Source organism: Mus caroli, chromosome 18, assembly GCF_900094665.2.
Source record: "Mus caroli chromosome 18, CAROLI_EIJ_v1.1, whole genome shotgun sequence".
Taxonomy (NCBI): Eukaryota; Metazoa; Chordata; class Mammalia; order Rodentia; family Muridae; genus Mus; species Mus caroli.
The window spans coordinates 43,185,962-43,209,258 of NC_034587.1; the positions used below are offsets into that span (position 1 = coordinate 43,185,962).

Below are 23,297 nucleotides of genomic sequence, written 5' to 3' on the forward strand. Positions count from 1 at the left end.
GTAAGATCAGAAACCACCCCCACAACATGCTTTAATGTTAAACTAAAAAACTAAACAGGACCAAATCACAGAGTATTTTCAGCCACATGGTCCCTATAAGGATGGGCATGTAAGGGGATATTAAATATATCCACAGGCAGGAAATGGGGGCTTCCCCTGTCTTCTCCCCAGCTTTTTCTTCGCCCTTGGCACTGTGCATAACCCATGTTTACCCACATCGACTTTACCCTTGCAGGGAGCAATGTTTGGATCCATAGGTAAAAACCTTAGACTCAAAAAGTAAGCAGAAAGCAACTGACATGTGCAGAACCAACAGTCTAGGAAATAAATCAGCATTTGACATGAAACAAACACCTACCTGGAAAACTAAACCCATAATAGATACCAGATTTGGATATACGTATAAAAAGAAGAGATCTACAGCAAGCCACAGTGTTTAACCTTTCAGAAGACAAATTTCGTCTTTCAAAAAACAGCGTTTTAAAAATATTTATTTATTTAATTAATGTACGTATGTGCTCTATCTGCATGCACATCTGCATGCCAAAAGATGGCATCAGATCATATAACAGATGGTTGTTGTGAGCAACCATGTTGTTGCTGGGAACTGAACTCAGGACCTCTGAAAAGCAGCCAGGGTTCTTGACCATCTCTCCAGTCTGAAAGCATCTTTTTTTTTTTTAAATACAGGTTTAAAAACTCTTATGTTTGGGGATTAAGTTGTGTAAGTGAGTGCCACTTTTGAGGCCAGAAGCTACCAGAGCCCCTGGAGCTGGCACTAAGGTGGCTGTGAGGCACTTGATGTGGGAGCTGGGAATCAAACTCTAGTCCTTAGCAAGAGTACTTGCTGTTAACCACTGAGCTAGCACTTAGTCTGTGCTGCTTCAATTTCACATGAAGAGAAATCTCAGCAAGGCAAATGTATTAAGATGTGAGAATGGAAGGAAGCCCTCCTTGTGATGGGGCAGTCTGTGAGGGTGTTTCCTAAGAGCCATCTGTTGAAGTCAGGACCCTCCTGACAGCATTCCTCAGAAGACTGACTTTATATGGAGACTCGGCCTTCAGAAAGGGTATAAAATCAAGCTGAGATCTTCACAGCCAGCCCTAATTCAATGTGGCTGGAAATCAGAATAGACTTTAAGCCAGAATTCATGACCTAACGATATCATAAGCTTATAATTTTAAACCAATGTCATGCCATGTACACAATGTTTAAAAAGCCAGGGGTACAGTTTTGTGCATGGAAACTCAAGTTCCAGGACAGGTGATCAAGAACAACGTATGTCAAAGGGGAAGGGATGTGCATCAGTGGCATCTGCGGCACAGCCAGGGGGGTGGGGGTGGGGGTGGGGGTGGGGGTGGAGCACGGCTTTCACCACTTACCACTGGAGAAAAAGGACAACTCTCCAAGCACCTCTGTTTGTTTTGATATGTTAACAACATAGTCTTCAAAAGAAGCCTGGGCTGCAGGTCTAAAGCTCTTCAGGGACTCCGTAGCTTTCTGTATTCTGTGGGCAGACATATGTCACGTAAAAACCATTCTTTGAAAAGGCAAGTCACACTAAACACTGGCCAAGTCACACTAAACACTGGCAACATGGCAGGCCAAGGAAATGGACACTGCATTCAGAACCCAGGACTCGGCAGAGCCAGGCTGCTCCTTAACCCACCACCAGGAGCTACACGGCCAGTGGAGGTTTTCAGAAGCTAAGGAGCCAAGCAAGTACCTGAGATGGAGCTGCTTCGCCGTCTGCACAAAGCAAGATTGATCCGTCTCCTTCAGCACTTCCTGCGCATATCCCACAAGCCCATTATTCTCTAGAAGGCCTTGGTACTCTTCCATTTGAGTGTGAAATTTGTCTAGTCTTAGTTTCTTAGAGGCATCTATGGCTTTCAGAACAGACGACTTCCTGTCTTCCAGGATTTCAAAGAGCTTTTCAAAATGCGCCAGCGCTTCTTCCTTCGCCCTCTCTCCGTTGCACTAGTGTAAATCACACACACGTGTTACCTCCTGCTGAACCCAATCTCTCCATTGCATGAGCATAGAACACACGCATTATCTTAGCCATAAACCCAATCGAGGTCTTCTCCTGACACCCTACATAATATCAACAAAACGAGGCCGGATGTTGGAAAGAAAAATTTTTGTCTGCTTCCAAAAATCTTCAAAGCAGTAGCTTGGGGTGAGGCACATAAAGAACAACTGTCCGCTTCCGTTTCTATTTGCTTTGTGACGTCAGAACTTTGTACCATTAAAATCCGGCAACAGAAAAAATGATTCGATCAAATGAGAAGCAATTTTCAGTGATAAAATTGGTTAAAGGCAGAACGGAACTGACTTAACCACAAATATAGCAAGAGCACAATTCTGGAGAGTCTGCAACTCATCTCAAATTCAGGAATATTTCAAATACAGGAGGCTATCCTAAAGCTAAATTGCAGCCACAGAACTATAAGCAACGTTCTCAATATTCCATATTAAGGTCTTTAAAATGAATTTTCTTTAATCCTTACCCAGCCATGTGCTTATGGGCTAAGCTGTAGCTGAGTGTGAGCTCTGGATTCGGTGCCCACCACTCTCCCTCTACCATGCAAAATATATGGATAATAGAAATTACTCAGACTCTTATGAGGATGATTAAAGCATACCACTGTGTCACATACTCTAAACATTCTTATCACTGCATAATTATTTTTTTTCTGTTTCATAAAACAAACTATCTGCAATGCATATTATAAGCATGTTGATTTGGGGTTTTGTTTGTTTTGTTGTGTTGTTTTGTCTTGTTTACATAACCTGGCTGGCCTCAATCTTAATCCTCCTACCTCACCCTCCTAGTGCTGAGATTACATATCTGTGTCACCCTGCCTGGGCCAAATGATTTGAATTTTTATAAAATCAGGGCTCTGGTGACTTTGAAAGAATCCAGTGAGTGCTGGGATTGTTCATCACAACAGATCTAACAGCAAAGTCTTCAGGAATAAGCACTGCCAGGGACACTGCTGGGACACTGCTGAATTCCCAGCATCCTCTGCGCTGGGAAAGGAATGCTGTTCAGACTCCATCGTTAACCCCATCAGTTCAAGTTTGGTTTTGGTGTTTTTTGGTTTTTAATGTAACATACAAAGTGATGGGGTTTATTATGATATTTTCGTATTTACCAACATACTTTGTTCTAGTTCAGTTTTTAAAGGAAAAGTTCAGAGGACAGTAAGACTTTCTCAATGGTTTTCCACATTAAGCTCAGAAATATGCATAGATAAAAATTATGATTGCAGATACAAAACTGTCTCATCATCACTAAGGAAGCATTAAGGATGGAAACACACATGGCATTAATTTGCTTGGGGTGGGGCGGGGATAAGACAGGGTTTCTCTGTGTAGCCTGTAGACCAGGAGAACATTCAGATAAAAGCACATTACTGTGTATCAGCAGCCACCCTTATAACCTCTGCAGTGCTGATTCTCCCTCAAGGAGGACAACTTTATGAAATTTTTAAATATAATCCAATCTCACTGCTTGGCCACTTAAAAATATATATACTGTATATGAATGTTTTGCCTGCATATGTCTGTGCACCATGTAGATGCCTGGAACTGGAGCTACAGATGGCTGTGAACCACCATGTGGTGTTGGAAATTGAACCCAGGTGCTCTAGAAGCAACCAGTGCTGTCAACCATCACAAAACCATCTCTGCAGTCTGCTCTGGATACTGTCTATAAATGTCCTCACGGCATCATTCCTTCCATACAATGTATGGCAGGATAGACCTAGATGATCTAGTATTAGTTCCAATAGTCTCATCACAAATTGTATACCACTGTTGATGGATGTTTGAGTTGTTTCCACCTTGTGGCCACTGCAAATAAAGCAAGCATGAACACTCATCTTTATGTATATAAGCAAGTCAGAACATGTATTCAGAAGGACCTGGGATTGTAGATAACCCTGGGCCTATCACATACAGTAACCTTTCAAAGGCTATCTGTTCATGTTCATATGCGGTCAGTGTGGAAAGCTAATCTTTCCCTGATCCTCCTGAACACTGATCATCCTGGAGTCTACTCTGCATGTGTTTCCACGAGTTCTAGGGATTCAGAGATATGAGGTAACACGACTTCCAGCTCAGAGAGCACATTCAGGATGTTATGAACAAAGAAGACAACATCTGGATGAGTGCATGGAAAGGCACTCGGACCAGCTCACAACTTACCTCTGTTTCTTTCATTAGCAAGTTTAGTTCAGAAATTTGACTCTTCACCTGGCTTTCCTTGCCAATAAGGAAATCAATGTCTTTTGAAAGTTTCTCCTGTGGAAACACACAGAACACAAATATAAAAATAACTCAACAAAGACTTAATGCAATTTTGTAAATTACATGGTGCTCTTCCTTCCTGACGAAGGATCAGCAGAACCAGTTATGGTGATTAGCTCAAGGTAAATATTTACTGGCCTCAGCACGTAGGTTCAAGGTCATCTGAAAGGTTAAGTGAAGGTCAGGGGTGGGGGTGGGGAGGAAGGGGTGACAGTCAAAAATTCCAAATGTGCATGTAGAACTTTTCATTGTTTAGCACTCTCAGAATTCTTGATTCTAAGGCTTCTAAGCAAACCGAAGTTCAAATAGTATAGCAGCTCAAATAGTATAGTCTTCCCTCACATTTCACAATTTACACACACACACACACACACACACACACACCAGGAAAAATACCAAAGATCAATCCAAAATAATCCCAGCCCATTCCATCCTTGCTATTCATTCATTGTACACTGGCAAAAACATGGATTTTCAACTAATTTGTTTGTAAATTAGCTATTCTGAACACTATACCTTCTCAGAGAAATTACATCGCAGGTTTTGGTGTAATCTCTGGTTTTATCTTAAAAACAATATGTTTTGAATAATTTTCTGAATCTGGAATCCATTTTTAAAAAACAAAAACCACTTGAGAGCACTTGGTAGGACTACCAAGTCCCGACGGAAAACTGTATTAAGTCTAAATGAAAATGAGAAAGGCCAGGAAGCACCTCCCAGGGCTCAGTCGGTCTGATGCTCAGGAGGAGTGCTCTCCTGGATGCTAACTGCTGCTCACCTGAAATGTGAAGTGAGGGCAAGAAGAGAGACAACTTGGTGTTTAAGAATTCAAGAAGTAAGTCTCTAATCTACTTCATCTTCCTCTTTATACTGGAGAGTGAAAGAGGATGTGTACAGAAATAGATGTGACTGGCTATGCAGGACCCATGTCAGTCTCAGAGGGACACCCAGCAACCAGATACATAGAAGCCCTCTGGGAGTGCTCACTGCAGAAAGAGGAAGTGGCCGACAGAAAGGAACAAGATTTCTGGGCACAAAAGTCAGAATGAGTTGGGAATCTAGCTTAGGGAAAGAGCATGTTCCAAGCATGTGCAAAGACTTAGATGAATCTCCAGCGTCCTTATCAATCAATTGTAAGAGCCAGACATGGCTGTACAATCCTGTAATCCTTGAGAGAGACAGACAGAGAGACAGAAACAAAGAAAAGAAAATGGGACTTTACAGGCTAATAATCCTACAAAGAGATAGAAAATCTTCCATTTTGACCTAGCATTTTACCCATCCAAAGAACCCAGAGTTCGTAAGGTACAAATACCACAGTCAATAGCTGAACCAGAAACCTACTCATAATTACGTAACATAACCTCTCTCCAGGATTAGGGAGTATTTAACTTCACACTGCAAGCCAGATGTCAAGTCTAACACTGTCCCTGAAGAGCACATACTGGGACCACAAGCAGGAGCACAGGCACTGTTTTTTCTTGACTCCAGTGACAGAACTGCATCTGCCCCGCCCCCCATTGTCCACCCTTTGTATGCTCAAAGCAGCTAGTCATGGTCATTGCCCCCAAGCCCCAAAAAATCAGTCAGGGTGATGTCTGAGAGAAGGGAAGGAGAGACTAGGAGAGAAGACTTCCTGGTAGGCAGACATATAGGGAGAAGGACCATGGCTTGGTAATAAAAGTATCAAAATCTCCAAGATAGCCAGCCTCTTCTTCAATTTTCTGACTTGAGACAAAACCCTGGCAGCTTTGTCTGACACCAGAAGGACCCCTGCTGCTGGACATACAAGGAGTTCAAGACCAGATCAGAACACGACACAACATACCACCACAACAGCGCCAAAGCCTCTTTCATACGAGTAGTCTAAGAGAGTAATACATAACTAACATGGCTCCTGCACTCAGAATACGCAAGTTTAAAGGTAATATCAGCTTCGAATTGACCAGCCCTAAAGTAGAGGCTTTAGGGAAGAGACTGGATTATTTGTGGGGGAGAAGTTTTTCAAGTCCCCCTCTACTTTGCAGAGGTTCTTTGTCTCTCTGTGTATCTACTGCATGTGTGTATTTTTTCATCCACAATAAATGTCCTTCTTACTTGCTAAAACAATATAACCTTTTGGTGTGAATATGAGTGTCCTAAGGACTTGACATGCAACAATTTCCTCCAAATTTAAACACAGTTTGGCCCATCACAAAGAGGGACTACTCAAGACTCATAAAGTAGACCAATCTCACAAATCTCAGAGAGTTCCTGAAAATTACAAGATTAATCAGACCATCCCTTCCCAAGGTTACACAGTCCATAACTCTCTCACTAGCCAAGCTGCCTGCAACCCCCAACACAGGGGGATAAGGGATACAGCTGGCGTGGGCTTTTCAGTGACACAGCTGTGAGCCATCTGTGCTTCCATAAGTAACCACAATGAGCTCATTAATTTGCCAAATTGGACTCTGCTAGATTGTTCTAGTCTGACATCAATTCAGTGCCTGTCTGAGGTGAGAAGGTACTTATTCGCATCTTCCCAAGAAAGTCATACCACAAAGCTAAGACCCTATGAAGTAGGAGTAGGCTGGCCTCTATAGCTGTCCCAAGGTCCTATGAAGGCTAAGTCCAAGCCAAGTTTAAGAACTATTTTTCCCCTTTATATATCATATCCCCAATAAAAGGCATCAGTGAAACACTAGTAAACACGATGAAGGAAAAGTCATTCAACAACAGCGCCAACCTGTTCCTGTGAGCAGTCTAGGGGAGAAATGCATATCTAGCCTGCCCCCTGCACTCAGAACGCACGAGTTCAAAGGTAATATCAGCCTTGCTTCTTCATCTCTAGAGACGTCCAGAATAAAACCTTTGGACAAACAAATGTGTGGTACTTTCTGTGAAGGGTAGTGCTTGAAAAAGAACCTACAATGTGGCATACTCAAGCTACTGTCTTGTTATTTTTTTTTTCCCTTGATGTTGATACAGTAACTAAAAGATATAACTTATGGGAAGGAAGGTTTATTTTGGTTCCATTTGAGAGGACACAAGTCCACCACAGCAGGTAAGGGCACAGTAGCCAGGGCAGCCGGGGCTGGGGCAGCAGGAGTGTGGCACGGCCATTTATGTTGTTCACAATGAGCCCAGCTAGAATCCACATGGGATAGAACTGTAAGGTCCCACATTTCCGCCAGCCCAGCCTCATCTCCTAAGGGTTCCATACCCTTCCAAAATGGGAATAAGTGTCCAAAGTCAAGAACCCATGGGGGCATTTTATAGTCAAATGTTACCCTCCACCATGTTGGGAAAGCCCTATACTACCAACACTTACAACAGCAACAAGTGCTAACCTACCTACTTCAACAACTCTGACAGCACTATTCACCACAAACATCTCGCACACCCTGAATTACAAATGCTACACCAAGTCTCTCCCTATGCAGTGGGGACTGCTAACAGGAGTGCTTGCATTTCTTTGCTTCTCTGAAAGTAGAAACTTGTGTCAAACTATTAACTTGTCTAAAATCAAAGTGGTTTTGAGAAGAGCAAACAGAAAAGGAGTAATACTCGTCCTTAGACGTTTATGAAAATAACAGATGGAAAACTCAGACATTCCTCAGATGTGGTTACAGAGTGAACAGTTTAAAGTAAGATGAGCCACGACAAAGCTTAATAGGAAACCTGTGTAGTGATGTGAGAGGCTGAGAAAGCTCTAGAAAAGCCCCAACTTTCCAGCAATGGAAAGGCTCAGTGACTGAGGTGAGGCCAGACCAAGAGAGACAGTGAACGTGCATCATTTCAGGACACTCCAGAATCAAAAAGCCTAGGGGGCCAAATGGTGAGAGGAAAAAGTCAACAGGAACCCCCATGCAGACCCTTTCTGGGGTCCCCCCCATTCAGGAAGACTAAGGGCAGGCAGCCTTGGAGAAGAGCGGCTCTACTGTAAGCCCATGTGTGTGTTTCTGTCACTATTAGCAGAAGCCAAGGGAGTCACAGGACGGAAAATATCCTAGCCTCAGCTAACAAAACTGCTAGCTAGCAGTGGGTCATTCTCTATTAACTGGTTAAGCCAGTTTCTCCAAAAGTGCAAGCGGTTTCCAGAATTGAAAACACACCTTCTCAACCTGACACACACTGCAGCGTAGATGAGAAACCTGGTGTTTAGCTCAGCAGATTCAACACACAGTAGACACAAGACAATGCAAGGTTACCCTTCCATGATGCTCATTTCTGAAATTCAACACCCAACTGGACAAAAAGAAAAGAAGTGGTACTGTGTCTTTATATGGTGTATCCAGTCCCCGTCAGCTTAAATGTAAAACTAAGTGTGTAAAGGAGACGTGCTACTCTTAGCAAATGACAAATCTAGACAAGCAGCCTCTTACTAAAGAGAATGTAAAGTGGGAAGTATATTATGGACTATTGTTCTGAAAGTCTGAAATGAAAGAAATTAATGTGCAATAAAAGATAGCTGTGTAGTTTCCTGACATTTCTCTCCTAAATCCTTTAATTCTAAAATTATTTATGTATTTATTTATTTATTTATTTATTTAGTAAGCTAATGATTCAAGAGGCAGCTGGCTTCAGGGTAGGAGATGGTCACTAAGAACAGAGAGGCATGACTAGACAGGTAAGATTCAGTCCTACCTCACAACCTCCAGGGAAGAGAAGCTCCGAGGTGGAGGTGACCATTAGTTCTCAAAATTAATGCAGTGAGCCTATCAATGAGGCTTCTATTAAGAGAGAATTCAGAACTTCCAAATAGCAGCGCCAAAGGAGGTTCTCACAGGGTGCATGACCAGAGGGTGTGGCGGCTCTTCCCTTCCCACATTCCTCTCCCAGGGCATCTCTTCATCAGCACCTGTTGTAATATCCTGTCCGATAAATTGCTGTTTGTGTTCTCCTGAGTTCCGAGAGCCTCTCAAATAAAATAATTAGACCCAAGGAGGGTGAGTAACTGAGACTTTTTACAACCATGTGATACAAGGCAATTAAACAAACCAACCAACCACATGGAGTTCGCAGCTAGCATACACAGTGGGGCAGAGGCACAGACAGCCCTGTGGACTAAGCCCTTCACCACTGGGATCCGACAGCCCATCCAGGCAGGACAATGGCAGGACTATATTGAATCAGAGGGTCCCCAGCAAGTATATGTTGCCATAGAACCCATTGCTTGCTTGCTGACATCATGTGAGGTCACAGAAGCCTTTCTGCCCAGGTGTGGTACCACCGCCTGTAAATCACAACTTGGGAAGTAGAGGCAGGAGAATTATGGCAAATTTGAGGCCAGCCTGGTTTACATAGCAAGACCATGTCTCAAAATAAAATAAAATAAAATAAAATAAAATAAAGTAAAAAATAAATTTAAAAAAGGCTTGTGGGGTCTGGGAGCAGCAGAGAAATATGGATTGTTTTACCAACACTGTAGCTTTACTAGGGCCAAGGACGTAGTACGTTTAATAAAAACTGGGGCAGATCACATGAAATCTAACCTTTTACAAGTGTGATATGTCTCAGATTGTGCCCTGTGAAGCTGACCAACTGCAGATGCATGATAAAGGGACAAAATGTATCTGGCTTCCTACTGGAAACAACCGAGCACGACATCTGGAATCTCTCGTTCTACACCAGAACTCAAAGAGAGTGGCGCACGCCTTTAATCCCAGCACTCGGGAGGCAGAGGCAGGAGGATTTCTGAGTTCGAGGCCAGCCTGGTCTACAAAGTGAGTTCCAGGACAGCCAGGGCTATAACAGAGAAACCCTGTCTCAAAAAAAGAGAAAAAAAGAACTCAAAGAGACATTTTCCTAGACAATGGGAAACCAGAAGAGCTGGCTATCCTAGCTTGTTGTCTGCAGTTTCTATGGCTTAAGGCAAAGGACTGAACCGGATCCCAGTGTCTCCCTGAAGTGGGAGCTAAGAAAGCCAGAGTTTCTAAAGCCTAAAACCACAGAGACAAGAAGAAAAGGGAAAACTGGAGGAAAGGTACGCAAGAATGAGTATCAGTCAACCATGCCTAAGGTCAAGGAAAGTTCCAGAAAGGAGTAAAGTTTGCACATGTTCCCCACCATCCAGACCCCTGACCCCAAGAAAGAAGAGCTTCTAAATCATTGGGATGAAGACTCACCATCCAAAGTCAGTCTGATTAAGCTAAAACTAAATAAACACTTCCCAGCCCTGCCAAGCAAACTGAAAACACAGGGTAATTGATAATATCTGAGAGCTGATCAAACTTCCAGCTGACTGGTTTTGCATCAACTTGGCAAAAGCTAGAGTCATCTAGGAAGAGGGAACCTCAGAAAATGCCCCCTATCCTGGTCTGTGGCCAGTTTTCTTGACTAATGATGGCTGTGGGAGGGCCCAGCACACTGTGGGCGGAGCCACCCTTGGGAAAGTGAGCCTGGGTAGTAAGAAAACAGGCTGAGCAAGCCTTGGAGGGCAAGCCAGTAAGCAGTGTTCCTCCATGGCTTCTGCTCCAGTTCTTGCCTCCAGGTTTCTCTCTGGCTTGCGTTCCTGGACTGACTCCTTCCGGGACGGACTGTTGTCTGGAAGAATAAAAGGAAATAACAGCCTTCCTCCCCAAGTTGCTTTTAGCTGTAATGTTTTACCACTGCAATATTAACCCTAAATAAGACACCAAAAAGCAAACGAACAGAGAAATAGAAGCTACAATGGCCAAACCTGTCCATGACACAGACATATGACACTATTGTGTATATAGCCACATACAGGGCAATCTGCACACATACTGCTAAACCAAGGGAACAATTTGCTTAAAACTCTTCATAGCAAAAAGAACAAAATTTTAAGAAGCACCATTCAACTGCCTACTCTGCTACTGACCATCAAACTTGAAAATTTTCAGGAGCCTTCTTACCTCTGCACCCAGAGGATCTCGGTAATGAACCCAGCTCCCTGGAGGATCCTAATAGGGGTCCCAATTCCTTTCTCCCTCACACCTCAGAACTAGCTTTAACACACTCAAAAAAACTAAAAATGTTATGATAGTTATCTTTTAAATAATTTATATCTAATTTTTATAATTACATATATATATATGATTATATAGTCATATGTAATTTATAATGTACATATATATTGTATAATTTATTTTATATTAATATGTGTAGCATAAAATTATATATGCTAGGTAATATATAAATATATAAAATAATTTTAATTATTCCAATATTTATATATTTAATTATATAAGTATATATTCATTATATTTTTATAGTTTTTAAAATAATTATATATTAAGTTTTACTTTATACTGGTAACTCCATTCAGTGAAACAGATGACATTACAAATCATGATTTTATATATATAAACTGAGTCATGAAATCACCAGGTATCAAAACCTACTTCCCGAGCTGGAGAGACAGCTAGGAATTAAGAGCACTGGCTGCTCTTCCAGAGAACCTGGGTTGATTTCCAGCACCCATAGTGAGGGTGACAGCCCTCTGAAACTCCAGTCACAGAAATCCATTGCCCTCTTCTGACCCTCTTGCAAGCACTGTACACGCACAGTGCATAGACATACTTGCAGGTAAAATTCCTATAAAGGTAAAATAAAATAAAATAAAATAAAATAAAATAAAATAAAATAAAATAAAACAAACATATAAACCCACTTCTAAAATAACAAGCCATACCTTTAAGGTTTTGTAGGCACTGCTCATGGTGGTTACCCGGTGATTGGAATGATTCCCACCCAACTTACAGAGGTGGCAAACCGGCCTTCTGCATAGTTCACAGTACATGTTTATTCTCTCTGTCTCATGTTCTGGACACATTAGAACCTAATGAACAAAAACAAATGGACAGTTAAAAATCTAGTAATCTAGTAAGTCCTCCAATGCTATATAAAAATATATATGTGTATATACTAAATATATATAAATAAATGCTATATAAAATAGAACCATATAAATGAATAAAAGTACACACAAAAATGTCACATGAAAACTGTAGAGTTACCATTTTTTAATTTGAGGGTTCAAACAATACACAAATGTTACTTCTCCTAAATTTGGTGAAAACATTCATTCCAAAAGGACTCAAGTAGAGTGCAGGCTTAAAAAAGCTAGACAGGCCCTCTCGCCACACAGATTAGGCACACCTATTCATGAGTATCCCTACAAGGCATCAGAAGACCCTAAGAGACCAGATGCCCTCACTCTCCACACAAGCCTGTGGCTAACAGGGCCCTGGAAGGCTCTGTAATGTAAGAGTCCAGCAGGCTATCTCCACAAGCCACACAGGCCCTGCCCAGCAGCATCCCGACTCAAGGAAATGGCACATTTGTACTTACTCAATAAAATATCACCATAGATACATTTGAAATGGTACATTAAGACTGATTCCATTCGGAAGCAAGTATTTACATATTTACATGTTGATGAAGTCAAATTATTGTTCATTATTGTTTCAAGAGACTAGATGTTAGGCAACTATAACTGGTCTGACAAATTAAGAAAATAAACGACCAATATGCAAACTCCTACTACCAACACAGCTGCAGGGGGGAGACAAAACTGGAATAAACAATGTTTCAGAATGTCCAAGTTCCAAGTTCTCAAAAGTATATGGTTTGCTTGTTTGTTTTATTGTTAGTTTGGGGGATTTTGTTTGTCTGGTGAAACAGGGTTTCTCTGCTCTGGCCATCCTAGAACTCACTTTGTATATCAGGCTGGCCTTGAACTCACAGAATTCCACCTGCCTCTGCCTCCTGAGTGCTGGGGTTAAAAGCATGCACCACCACACCCAGTGTATATGATTTTTTTTTAAAGTAGAAAAATTTAGAATTCCCATACAAAGAGGTTCAGTGAGTTCAGGTATAGGTGAGTATTCTCTATCGTGAAAGACAGCTTTCAATGACTAACATAAATGGCTTAAAGGAACTATTTTTGTTAATATAGCCTAGTCATACACCTTTGGGTTACTCATCAGGATTTTATAGTTGCAAGTAAAAGCTTATGGCTAATTTGCATGCCAAAGTGTATGGCACCCTTAACTTATAAAAACCTAGCCCTAACGTAGCTCATTATCATGTGTCCTTCCATGATAGGAGAGTACTAATGTGATCTTTTTAATGAATCACTAAAACTTTTGAAGCCATACGTATTTAAAACTCAAAGATCCCAAGGAGTTACGGTGAGACACATCATAATAGGGAATTCAAAGCTATTTGATAAACCTATTATCAGACTAACAGTTTTGACGAGATGGCCTTCCCAATGTGTGTACAAAGAAATATCTTTGCTTTAATCTTTCAGGCTACATTATATAAGCAATGTTCAGTGAACACTTTTGAAATATTTTTTAAGACTTTAAACTTTAAATTATTTGTTATGTGTCTGTGTGGGGAATGGAAACGTCAGTGCAGGACTCAAAAAGGACAGAAGAAAGGATTGAATCTCTTGGAGCTGCAATTAAAGCTGGCTATGAGGAGCCTGTGTGGGTGCTGGGAACCAAACCTGGGTCCTCTGTTAAAGACAGTGGGCAATCTAAACCACTGAGCCATCTCTCTGGCTCCAGAAGAGATGTGCAATTTACACATAAAATTATTACAAGTTAAAGCCTGTCTTCTTAACAATACCATTATATTTTCATATTCATACCAGTCACTAAGTCATAAAGAACAACTTTTAAAGCATTCATTGTTTCGATTACACAAATGAGAACATCTTGGAGATATACAAAATTTATTTTACTCATCAGAGATCATAGGACATGAAGTTCTTATGAGTATTAGTAACCAATTACCCAGAATACTTGAGAAATGCAAATTCCACCTAACAGATTATAAAACCACTATGTCCCATGCTTTAAAGTACTGGGCTGTAATTATTAAAATGTTACCCAATCAAACCTTCCTGTCTCTAGATTCCTGGAGATTTCTCCCATCACATTTGGTACCCTAACTTACCTTGGGTCTGAAATTAGTGGTGGGGCCCACATACTCATGCTGGGCTTTTACAGTGCCCCAGGGATGATAAATTTTGAAGCATTCATTGCAGTAGCTTGCACTACAATCCATGCAGCTCTTTGTAGATTCCTGGGGTGGTGGTTTACAAAGGTCACACATAATGGCTGTGGCTGCCCTAGCGGCCTGCCGGTATCTCTCGACAATCGTTTCCAAAGTGAAATTTCGAAACAGACCACTGACTCCTCGCTCTCCAAGATCCACATCATGTTCACAGCCAGGACAAGGGAACGTGGTTGGTCTCGGGGTCAGTGAATTACGCTTCCAGCCTGTGTAATTAGTAAGTCTTCATTCAGTTACATCATAAACGATTAATACGAAAAGAAGTCAGGTTTTAGAAAGACATGCCTCTACAATAACAAACATTCCAAGTGGCTCCATCTACATTCTGAAAATGCTTTTCAAAACAAATACTTTTACTTGACATATAAAAGACAAGGTGAAATTACTAAAAGTTTTCATTAAAAAAAGGAAAAATAATCTATAAAAAATTGCACACAAACTCATATTAAACCAAACACAGACATGAAGACAAACCATATAATACAACACTTCATAGAGATAGGAGTTTATATAATTAAGATTTCTAGTTAAAGGGCTGGAGAGATGGCTCAGTGTTAGTTAAGAGCACTGACTGCTCTTCCAGAGGTCCTGAGTTCAATTCCCAGCAACCACATGGTGGCTCACAACCATCTGCGATGGGATCCAATGCCTTCTTCCAGTGTGTATGAAGACAGCTACAGTGTACTCACATACATAAATTAAATAAATAAATAAAAGATTTTTAGTTAATTTTATACATCATACCTAAGGTCATCGAGTGAATACCATCTTAGCTGACTTCGGAAGAAATGGGGTATATGAAAGAGAAGGACCTTAGTCTGGGCCCATGAACCAGCAAGCTCAATCCCAGAGACTATTTGGAACTGCAAAATTGCCACCTACACGGACAGTGTATTTCTGGCTAGTCTATACTTTCATCACATACACAAAGGAATGGGTGGTCACACATTTTAAGAATCATCGCAATAGAATGTTTCCCACTGCAGCAGTGTGTTTCTGGGAAAGTTCAGTGGGAAAGACAAGAAGGGATTGAATGCAATCCATACAAGAGTTACTAATTCATTCATAGACCTAGAACTTAGTCACTTTAAGAGGGACCAACCATTCAGTATCTTCTTGGGACCTAAAACAAGGAATCATTAAGATTATTTCACTCGGTGCCAAGGAGCTTTACATGTCATTTTGTGTTACAGAAAATACAATAAATGGCTTTAAACATTCGATTTTTAAATTCAGTGTTATCATTGTGATCTTAATAAGTCAAGAAACTAAACTATGGCAGATCTTACCTGCTGGTTCACAGAACTGCAAAGCTGTCCGTTTAACATGGGTGGGCGCATACTTACTTAAAACTTTCTTAGAGTATGAGATCTTGGTTGCCCAAAAAGAGCTTCCATAACACACAGACCAAGCAACTTCTTAACAACTCCAGCCTTCTTTCATACCACCATGCTCAACATCAAAAACTAATGGGTACATTTAGTATGCTCTATTTGGCAACAATCTTTAAATAGCTACATTAATGCTCTTGAAATGACTGTCATCTGAAAATAATGTCTTAAAAGATGCCTAGTATGACATCACAATAGTTAACACTTAGCAGACAGCCAACAGTGTTGTTTATATTAATGACTTTATAGCATGCAAAATGTCACTGGAGTCCCAAAGCGCTAATGTAACAGGCATGCACAGTATCTTTAATATCTCCATTTAATGACATGTTAGCCTTAACATTTTAAAACATGAATCATATAAAAAGAAACTTCCCACCCAAACTTGAAAATCCTACTCTAAATATATTCCTGTAGTAATTTTAAAAACATGCAATACAGTCCAAGATGTTTCACACCACAGCAGGCATGTAATGAAATAAGCGCCAGGCTAATTAAAACAAAACAAAACACAACACACACACATGCCAATGGAAATGTCTTTGTGAAAAAAAGAAGCCAAACAATTCTGGAAGTCAAATAATGCAGTGGTCAAGTTTAAACAGATGGAAATTCATATTTAGTTAGGTCCTTCTACAAATTAACTAGATGCTAGAAATTTAAATGATCGAATAACCAATCTCCACAGTGCATGTGAAAAGCGATGGTCTATTATTGAGTTTATGGAGGTTGTGACCAATTAAGTCATGACAGGAAACAAAACCATGAAAATTAAATCATGCTTTAACATGAAAGCGGCTGACACCCAAATTTTGGTTGTTTTCATGTTTAGAAATGTTAAAAAAAAAGTTGCATCCCTCTTCTGTATATTTCTGTGACCTTTTTTATGGCAAAAATAAGTCTTTATAAAATATTGCCCTGGACCTCTTCAATGAGGTAAAATGTTGAATTTAAGACCTGAATGATTTCCAGGTAACTTATTCAAATAGGTATACTGGCTGTTTCTCTAAACAGATCCTCAAGTGTCCTTAAGAACGCCAATAAGCTTTCATTTCATCTGTCATATGCCTTTACTGTTGGTTTCATAAAATATTGTATTCAGAGAAACAAAGAAAGCATGACAGCTCCAAGGATATCCTGGAAGATAAACCTCATGAAAACAAACAAACAAACAAAAACAAAACAAAACAAAAAAACTGCACTAAAAATTAAATGTAATAAAGTCAACTTTCAATAGCTGTGTCATCTAAAGGGCCATGAAGCTGTTAAGATTTAACATAATTAATTTTTCACTTCTTTTGGTGGCAATAGCCATAGTTCAAATTCTCAAGAGTACTTGAGGCTAGTGGATACCACAGCACGAAGTGTTGAATGTTTCCATTACTAGAGAAAGTTCTATTCACACAGTCTTTCTTTACAATGTGACACACTATGGGAAGTGAGGGACTAACCAGATGATGACAGGGAAGGCTAGGAAGTCCTGAAGACCAAATTCCAGCCACACAACTGGGGGAAGCAGCATCCGTAAGTTAGGTAAATGCTCTCAACCCACTCGGTTTTTGCTTCAAAGGCACAGTAAACCAATATTAAGACAAGATTTAAAAATAGTTAAAGAAAAAAAAATAGTTAAAGAACTTTCAAAATGGTTTATAGACACCAAAGGAGCCAGATTTCAGTTTTTGATTTATCACACAACTGTTGGGAGAAGAATAAAGTACTTAAGAGCTAATGCAAGAGCATCAAATGTGTGTAGCACATTGCAGACTGCTGCCATTGTATCCTCTCCCATACTCTGGTGGCAACAACTGACTCCTGTTCTCACAGCTTGCCCAATTGGTGGGCGCCACCAGATGGACTTCTCAGAAGGTAAGAGAAACAGAAAAGGGTAACATTTCTCCAACCAAAGAGTATCACCAGAATTCGACCAAAAATAGTGAATTTTACTTTAAGAGGTCAACTGGAGTGGGGGGTGGGGGGTATGCTATGTACATGACCCACAAGTGGGTAAGGCCTCCATATTAAAACTCTGACAGCAAACACTTTCAAACATTGGTGACAACAACAAAAAGACATAATATGCAAAGAACAATGGAGAGACTGTGAAACTGACAACTTCAAACAAAATTTTAATATTTGTTTAATCTTCCCAATGTAGCTTGTTACGTTTCATTCTAGTCCACAGAAATGTAAGATTTTTTTCAGGTACCAGATACTAAGAGACAAAATCGAGTTGTATATGTGGACAAAATGAAAGTGGGAATCATTTTGACATACACCTCTTTAAAACATCAGAAATTTTGTCCTGTTTGACCTCTAAGTCATGTCATTCCAATTTGTTTATTTTCTATATAATTTTGAAGACTTGACCACTGGTGTTAGAGAAACTCTAGATACACAAGAGAATTTAAATCTAACACCACGCTGCCTGCAGCCACAAAAGCAATAAAGCGGGTTTTTTTTTTTTTTTCTACCTCTCCACCCCAAAGATCTCCGCTGTGGTGCTGTGGACAATGAACAGAAAGCTGGATTTAAAATTCCATCCCAAAGAGAATACTCACCACTTGTTAACAAAAGAGAAAGCAGGGACTGTGTCCCTCACAGAACACAATTATTGGATCAACAGTGAGTGTGTGTGTTTGCTAACACACAGGATGTTTACGAAGACCGCAATATAAAATAGGCGATCTTACAGAATTTGGCTGCACCAGTATCGGACAACACTTGAGAGACATACGCTTTGTCCTACAAATTTGTATTTTTAAACAACCTCGTATCTGGTCACGAAGTAAATTCAAGTATATTTTGTTTGTTTAGGTTTTTTTTTCTGAGCTAAAAAACTAACTTATAAAAGATTATTACAACTCACTATCTCTGATAACAGGAAAATATGAAATGGAGAAAAAGATTACACACATCTAATCAGAAATATAAAACAATAGAGCTTTTCTGTTTGCACACCTGGATGGGTAATTGACATATATATACAGAAACTTTGTGCTCTCAAAGTAGCCTTTTGTTTAAAAGTCTATTAAATATGTATAGCATTGAGCCACAGCACAATGTACATTTAATCTCTCTAATATCCACAATAAAAGCTAAGACATAAGTTTAGTTCTGATAATATTTAACCCACTATTATCCATTATATACAGCCTCAGAATGTAATAAGATAAAAAGCATTAAATCTGTCTTTATTATCAGAAGCTTTGGAAATCTAGTAAGCATTTTATATATACAGCAGAAAATACTGTATTTAATCAGAAAAGTCCTATTTCAAGCACTTTCACAACTAGTGTATACTACACTGGACAGCTTAGGGTCTAAGCCTTTAGTAAAACCAATGGTTAAAAACTAATTTTTAGAAATACATTCCTTCTACATTCAGTGCTACAAACAGGGTTTCTGGCTTCCTTTTCAAGTGTCTTATCATGTCTTCCCATAAACAAAAGGTATTATTACATCTGCAACACGATGACACCTGGTCCTTTAAAACTGCTGACATTTGTGACAGCCCTGACATTTGTGACCACTGATTCACAAACCAGACCTTCAGAAATGACTGCCACATTTCAAACAGTCTCACCTTCGAAGCCCCCCACCTCTCTAAGATGTATTTTTATTTATGTGTGAGTTGGGAGGGTACCTGACCATGGAGGTCAGAAGAAGGTGCCAGATCCCCTGGAGTCCAAGTTACAGGTGGTTGTGGGTCACCTGACATGGTGCTGGACCCATTCAGTAGCCATCCTTCTCCAGGTTAAACACGCTTAGCACCTGCAGTCACCCTTTACCAAAAACTTCTCAAGCACTTTCAACTCTCCGTTCTGGACGTGATCCGCCTACACAGTGATCTTACAGAATGGGGAGGGGCATATTTCAGTCGCTTCACTGGACACTGGATGTATGGGGAAATGGAACTCTTATTCTGAAAGGAAAATGTTCAACCCTATTACACTGCAGTCACGGTGGCACACTCTGTGTGACTCTAATACCAAAAGGTTGTCCCTCAATATCCGTGCGACACTTGTGCATTACAGTACTATAGTGAGCTCCTGAAAGCATGGATAGTTCTAATTTCTTATGAACCACACTGAGAATCAGTCAAACCTAGAGACTAAGACACAGAACGTCATGAAAGACTTATGTCAGCCCAACCCAGTCACATGTCGAAGAAACAACCTATCTGGACACAACCGCAGGAAAAGAGCCCACTAATTGTCCGCACTGAACGGTAACACACAAGAAGTCAATTTCCTTCCATCCGCCAAGAGATTCCCAACTGGCCAGTGAAGACCCACCTATGATAGAACATCAAGTTTCATCTCATAAGGATGACTTCAACTCATTATTGTTTCACTATCGCTCAGGGTGACAGATTCACAGCAAGGAGCAAAACATAAAAGCCAAGATCTCACAATGAACACAACCTTCTTTGTCCTTGGTCTCTCTCAAACACAATTTTCCCAATCGACTTCGATGGCCTATACGTATATTTTATATGTGCAAAGTATCTCCTAAATGATTAATGACTGGCATTCAAGAAAAAATTGCATGGGACTAGAGAGATGATGTCCCAGAGAACACAGATTTGATTCCCAGCACCCACATGGCAGCTCCCAAGCATCTGTAAGCCTAGACCTAGGGAATACAACACTCTCTTCTGACCTCCTCAGACAGCGGGCACCCATGCATGGCATGCAGACAAAGCACTGTATGTATAAAATCAAGTAAATCTTGATATATACATATATTTATAATGTATATAAAAACATGTATATATAATACATGAAAGTACTATTGTTTACTCTGTTGGAGTAGACACATGGATATAAATACTAAACAAGGGGACTCCACTGCATAAGGCAGGCACAGAAAAAGATACTCTTTAAATGCAGCTTAGAAAGAGATGCTTTTCTGAAAAAAATAGAGGGAAAATTCACAAGATTAAAAAGTGGCCCCTATCAGTGGGAGAAACCAAGTAGAGTAGATGAAAGGTTTAAAGATAAAACTTCCCAGTGCAAACAGCTCAGAGTGGAAGCTCTGCAGCCTGGAACTTCTGGGTACTCACACATACACACATATGCTCCTTAGTATAAAGACCATGCTTAACATGAGGCTGTGGTCACCACTGACTCTTAAAAGAATTCCAGCTGTTTCTCTAATTTTAAGCTAATTTTACACTACAGCACCTCTACAATCACTGTTCAGAGACAATACCATCTTGACAGAATACAGGGTAAGTATGTTGGCCTGTGATACAGGTACAAAGTAGATGCTGTGTGTCATTAAAGCTACTTCCATACATTACTGCACAATTCTAGTAGTTGTGATGGTCAAAACCCTTATTTTGGGGAGTAGGCAGGTTCTCATGTAATCCCAGGGTGGCCTTTACATCACAGATCCTCCTCCTGTGTGCTGGTACTAGAGGTGTGTGCCACCATACCCTGCCAAAACACTTACTCGAAAAAAAGAATGCCATGCCAGTAAGGAGACTAAGATTCTCAGGTAGAATGAAAGCACGGCTGATTTGCTTTAAAGTTCTGTAAGGGTTGGAAAGATGGCTCAGCAGTTAATACTGGCTGCTCCTTATTTATAATAGTCACAAGCTGGAAAGAACCCCGAAGAATGGATACAGAAAATGTGGTGCATTTACACAATGGAGTACTATGCAGCTATTAAGAACAATGAATTTATGAAATTCTTAGACAAATGGATGGATCTGGAGGATATCCTGAGTGAGGTAACCCAATCACAAAAGAACACATGTGATATGCACTCACTGATAAGTGGATATTAGCCCAGAAGCTCAGAATACCCAAGATACAATTTGCAAAACACATGAAACTCAAGAAGGAAGACCAAAGTGTGGATACTTTGTTCCTCCTTAGAATGGGGAACAAAACACCCATGGAGGGAGTTACAGAAACAAAGTTTGGAGCAGAGACTGAAGGAATGACCATCTAGAGACTGCCCCTACCCCCAGGATCCATCCCATAAGCAACCACCAAACCCAGACACTATTGTGGAAGCCAACAAGAGCTAGTTGAAAGGAGCCTGATAAAACTGTCTCCTGAGAGTCTCTACCAGTGCCTGACAAATACAGAAGTGGATGCTCACTGCCATCCACTGAACGAAGCACAGGGTCCCCTATGAAGGAACTAGAGAAAGGACCCAAGGAGCTGAAGGGGTTTGCAGCCCCATAGGAGGAACAACAATAACCAGTACCCCCAGAGCTCCCTGGGACTAAACCACCAATCAAAGAAAACACATGGTGGGACCCATGGCTCTAGCTGCATATGCAGGAGAGGATGGCCTCGTCGGTCATCAATGGGAGGAGAGGCCCTGGGTCCTGTGAAGGTTCTATGCCCCCAGTATAGGGGAATGCCAGGGCCAGGAAGCGGGAGTGAGTGGGTGGGTTGGCGAGCAAGGAGATGGGGGAGAGAAGGGGGGATTTTCGGAGAGGAAACTAGGAAAGGGGATAACATTTGAAATGTTAATAAAGAAAATATCTAAGAAAAAAAAAGAACACTGGCTGCTGTTCTAGAGGACCTGGGTTTGATTCCCAGCACCTACATTATGGCTCGAAACCAACTGTAACCAACTATAACTCCAGGGGCTCTGCCACCATCTTCTGGCCTGAGAGGACATTGCAGGCACACGGTACACAGACATACATTGAAACACACACATAAAATAAAAATAAGTAAAATCTCAGTAACAAAAGTTTTCTAGAAGTAACCTTTATGTAGTCCCATACTTAATTCTGCAGTATTTATTTGCACATTAATTTTATAGATGCTTCACTAAATAGTTCATTATTCCCCCATTATCGATCACTTAAAGACAGGTGTAAGCAGTTTAGCACAAAGATAGTATTCAAAATCCATATTAAGTGTCTATCAAAAAGTACAAGTTCATTTTGACATTTTAAGTGGGGGCTACGATTATAACTTGTTCACTTGGGAAAAAAATAACAAAAACCACCCCCCTTATATATAACTGAACCTCTATCAATAAGCTCTCCCTGCCCCACCCAGCATCCCCCACATACCTGGTCTGTTAATCTTGTCAATTTTATCCATGCTAGGGGAGGTGAGCCGGAGCCGAGGGCTGCTCTGATTTGAGCTGTCTGACGCCACATCATTGAACGAGTCATCAAGAGACAGTAAAAGTTCTTTCACACACTTATGACAGACGCTGTGCTGGCAGGGAAGGATCAGCGGGTGGGTAAACAGCTCCTTGCACGCTGGGCAAATAAGCTCCTTTTCGATATTCTTAATAGTCACCTTAGGATGAAAACCAGCACAGGGTCAAAACTCTCGTGGGGAGACATGTCAGTATGCTCATTCATTTTGTGTAAGTACATGTATTTACTTTTCCAAAATAAAATTAAGAAACAGACCTTAAAGTGTGAACTTCCCAGCTGAGGGGGAGGGGAGTGGCCATGCCATAGAGGCAAGCAGATCTCTGTGAGTTCAAGGCCAGCCTGGTCTACAGAGCAAGTTCCAGGATAGCTAGGGCTCCAAAGAGAAATCCTGTCTTGCAAAAAAAAAAAA

General features: G+C 40.6%; 1 protein-coding gene across 1 annotated transcript in view; it reads right to left on the bottom strand.

Moving 5' to 3' along the window:
- Nucleotides 1-23,297, bottom strand: part of Trim36 (tripartite motif containing 36) — a 34,719-nt gene that overhangs the window by 9,067 nt on the left and 2,355 nt on the right. The window contains exons 2-7 of the mRNA XM_021150935.1: nt 22,793-23,027; nt 14,234-14,559; nt 11,958-12,104; nt 4,217-4,312; nt 1,728-1,981; nt 1,384-1,508 (exon numbers count right to left, since the gene is read on the bottom strand). Coding sequence (XP_021006594.1) covers nt 1,384-1,508; nt 1,728-1,981; nt 4,217-4,312; nt 11,958-12,104; nt 14,234-14,559; nt 22,793-23,027 — 1,183 coding nt within the window. The remainder of the gene's footprint in view (nt 1-1,383; nt 1,509-1,727; nt 1,982-4,216; nt 4,313-11,957; nt 12,105-14,233; nt 14,560-22,792; nt 23,028-23,297) is intronic.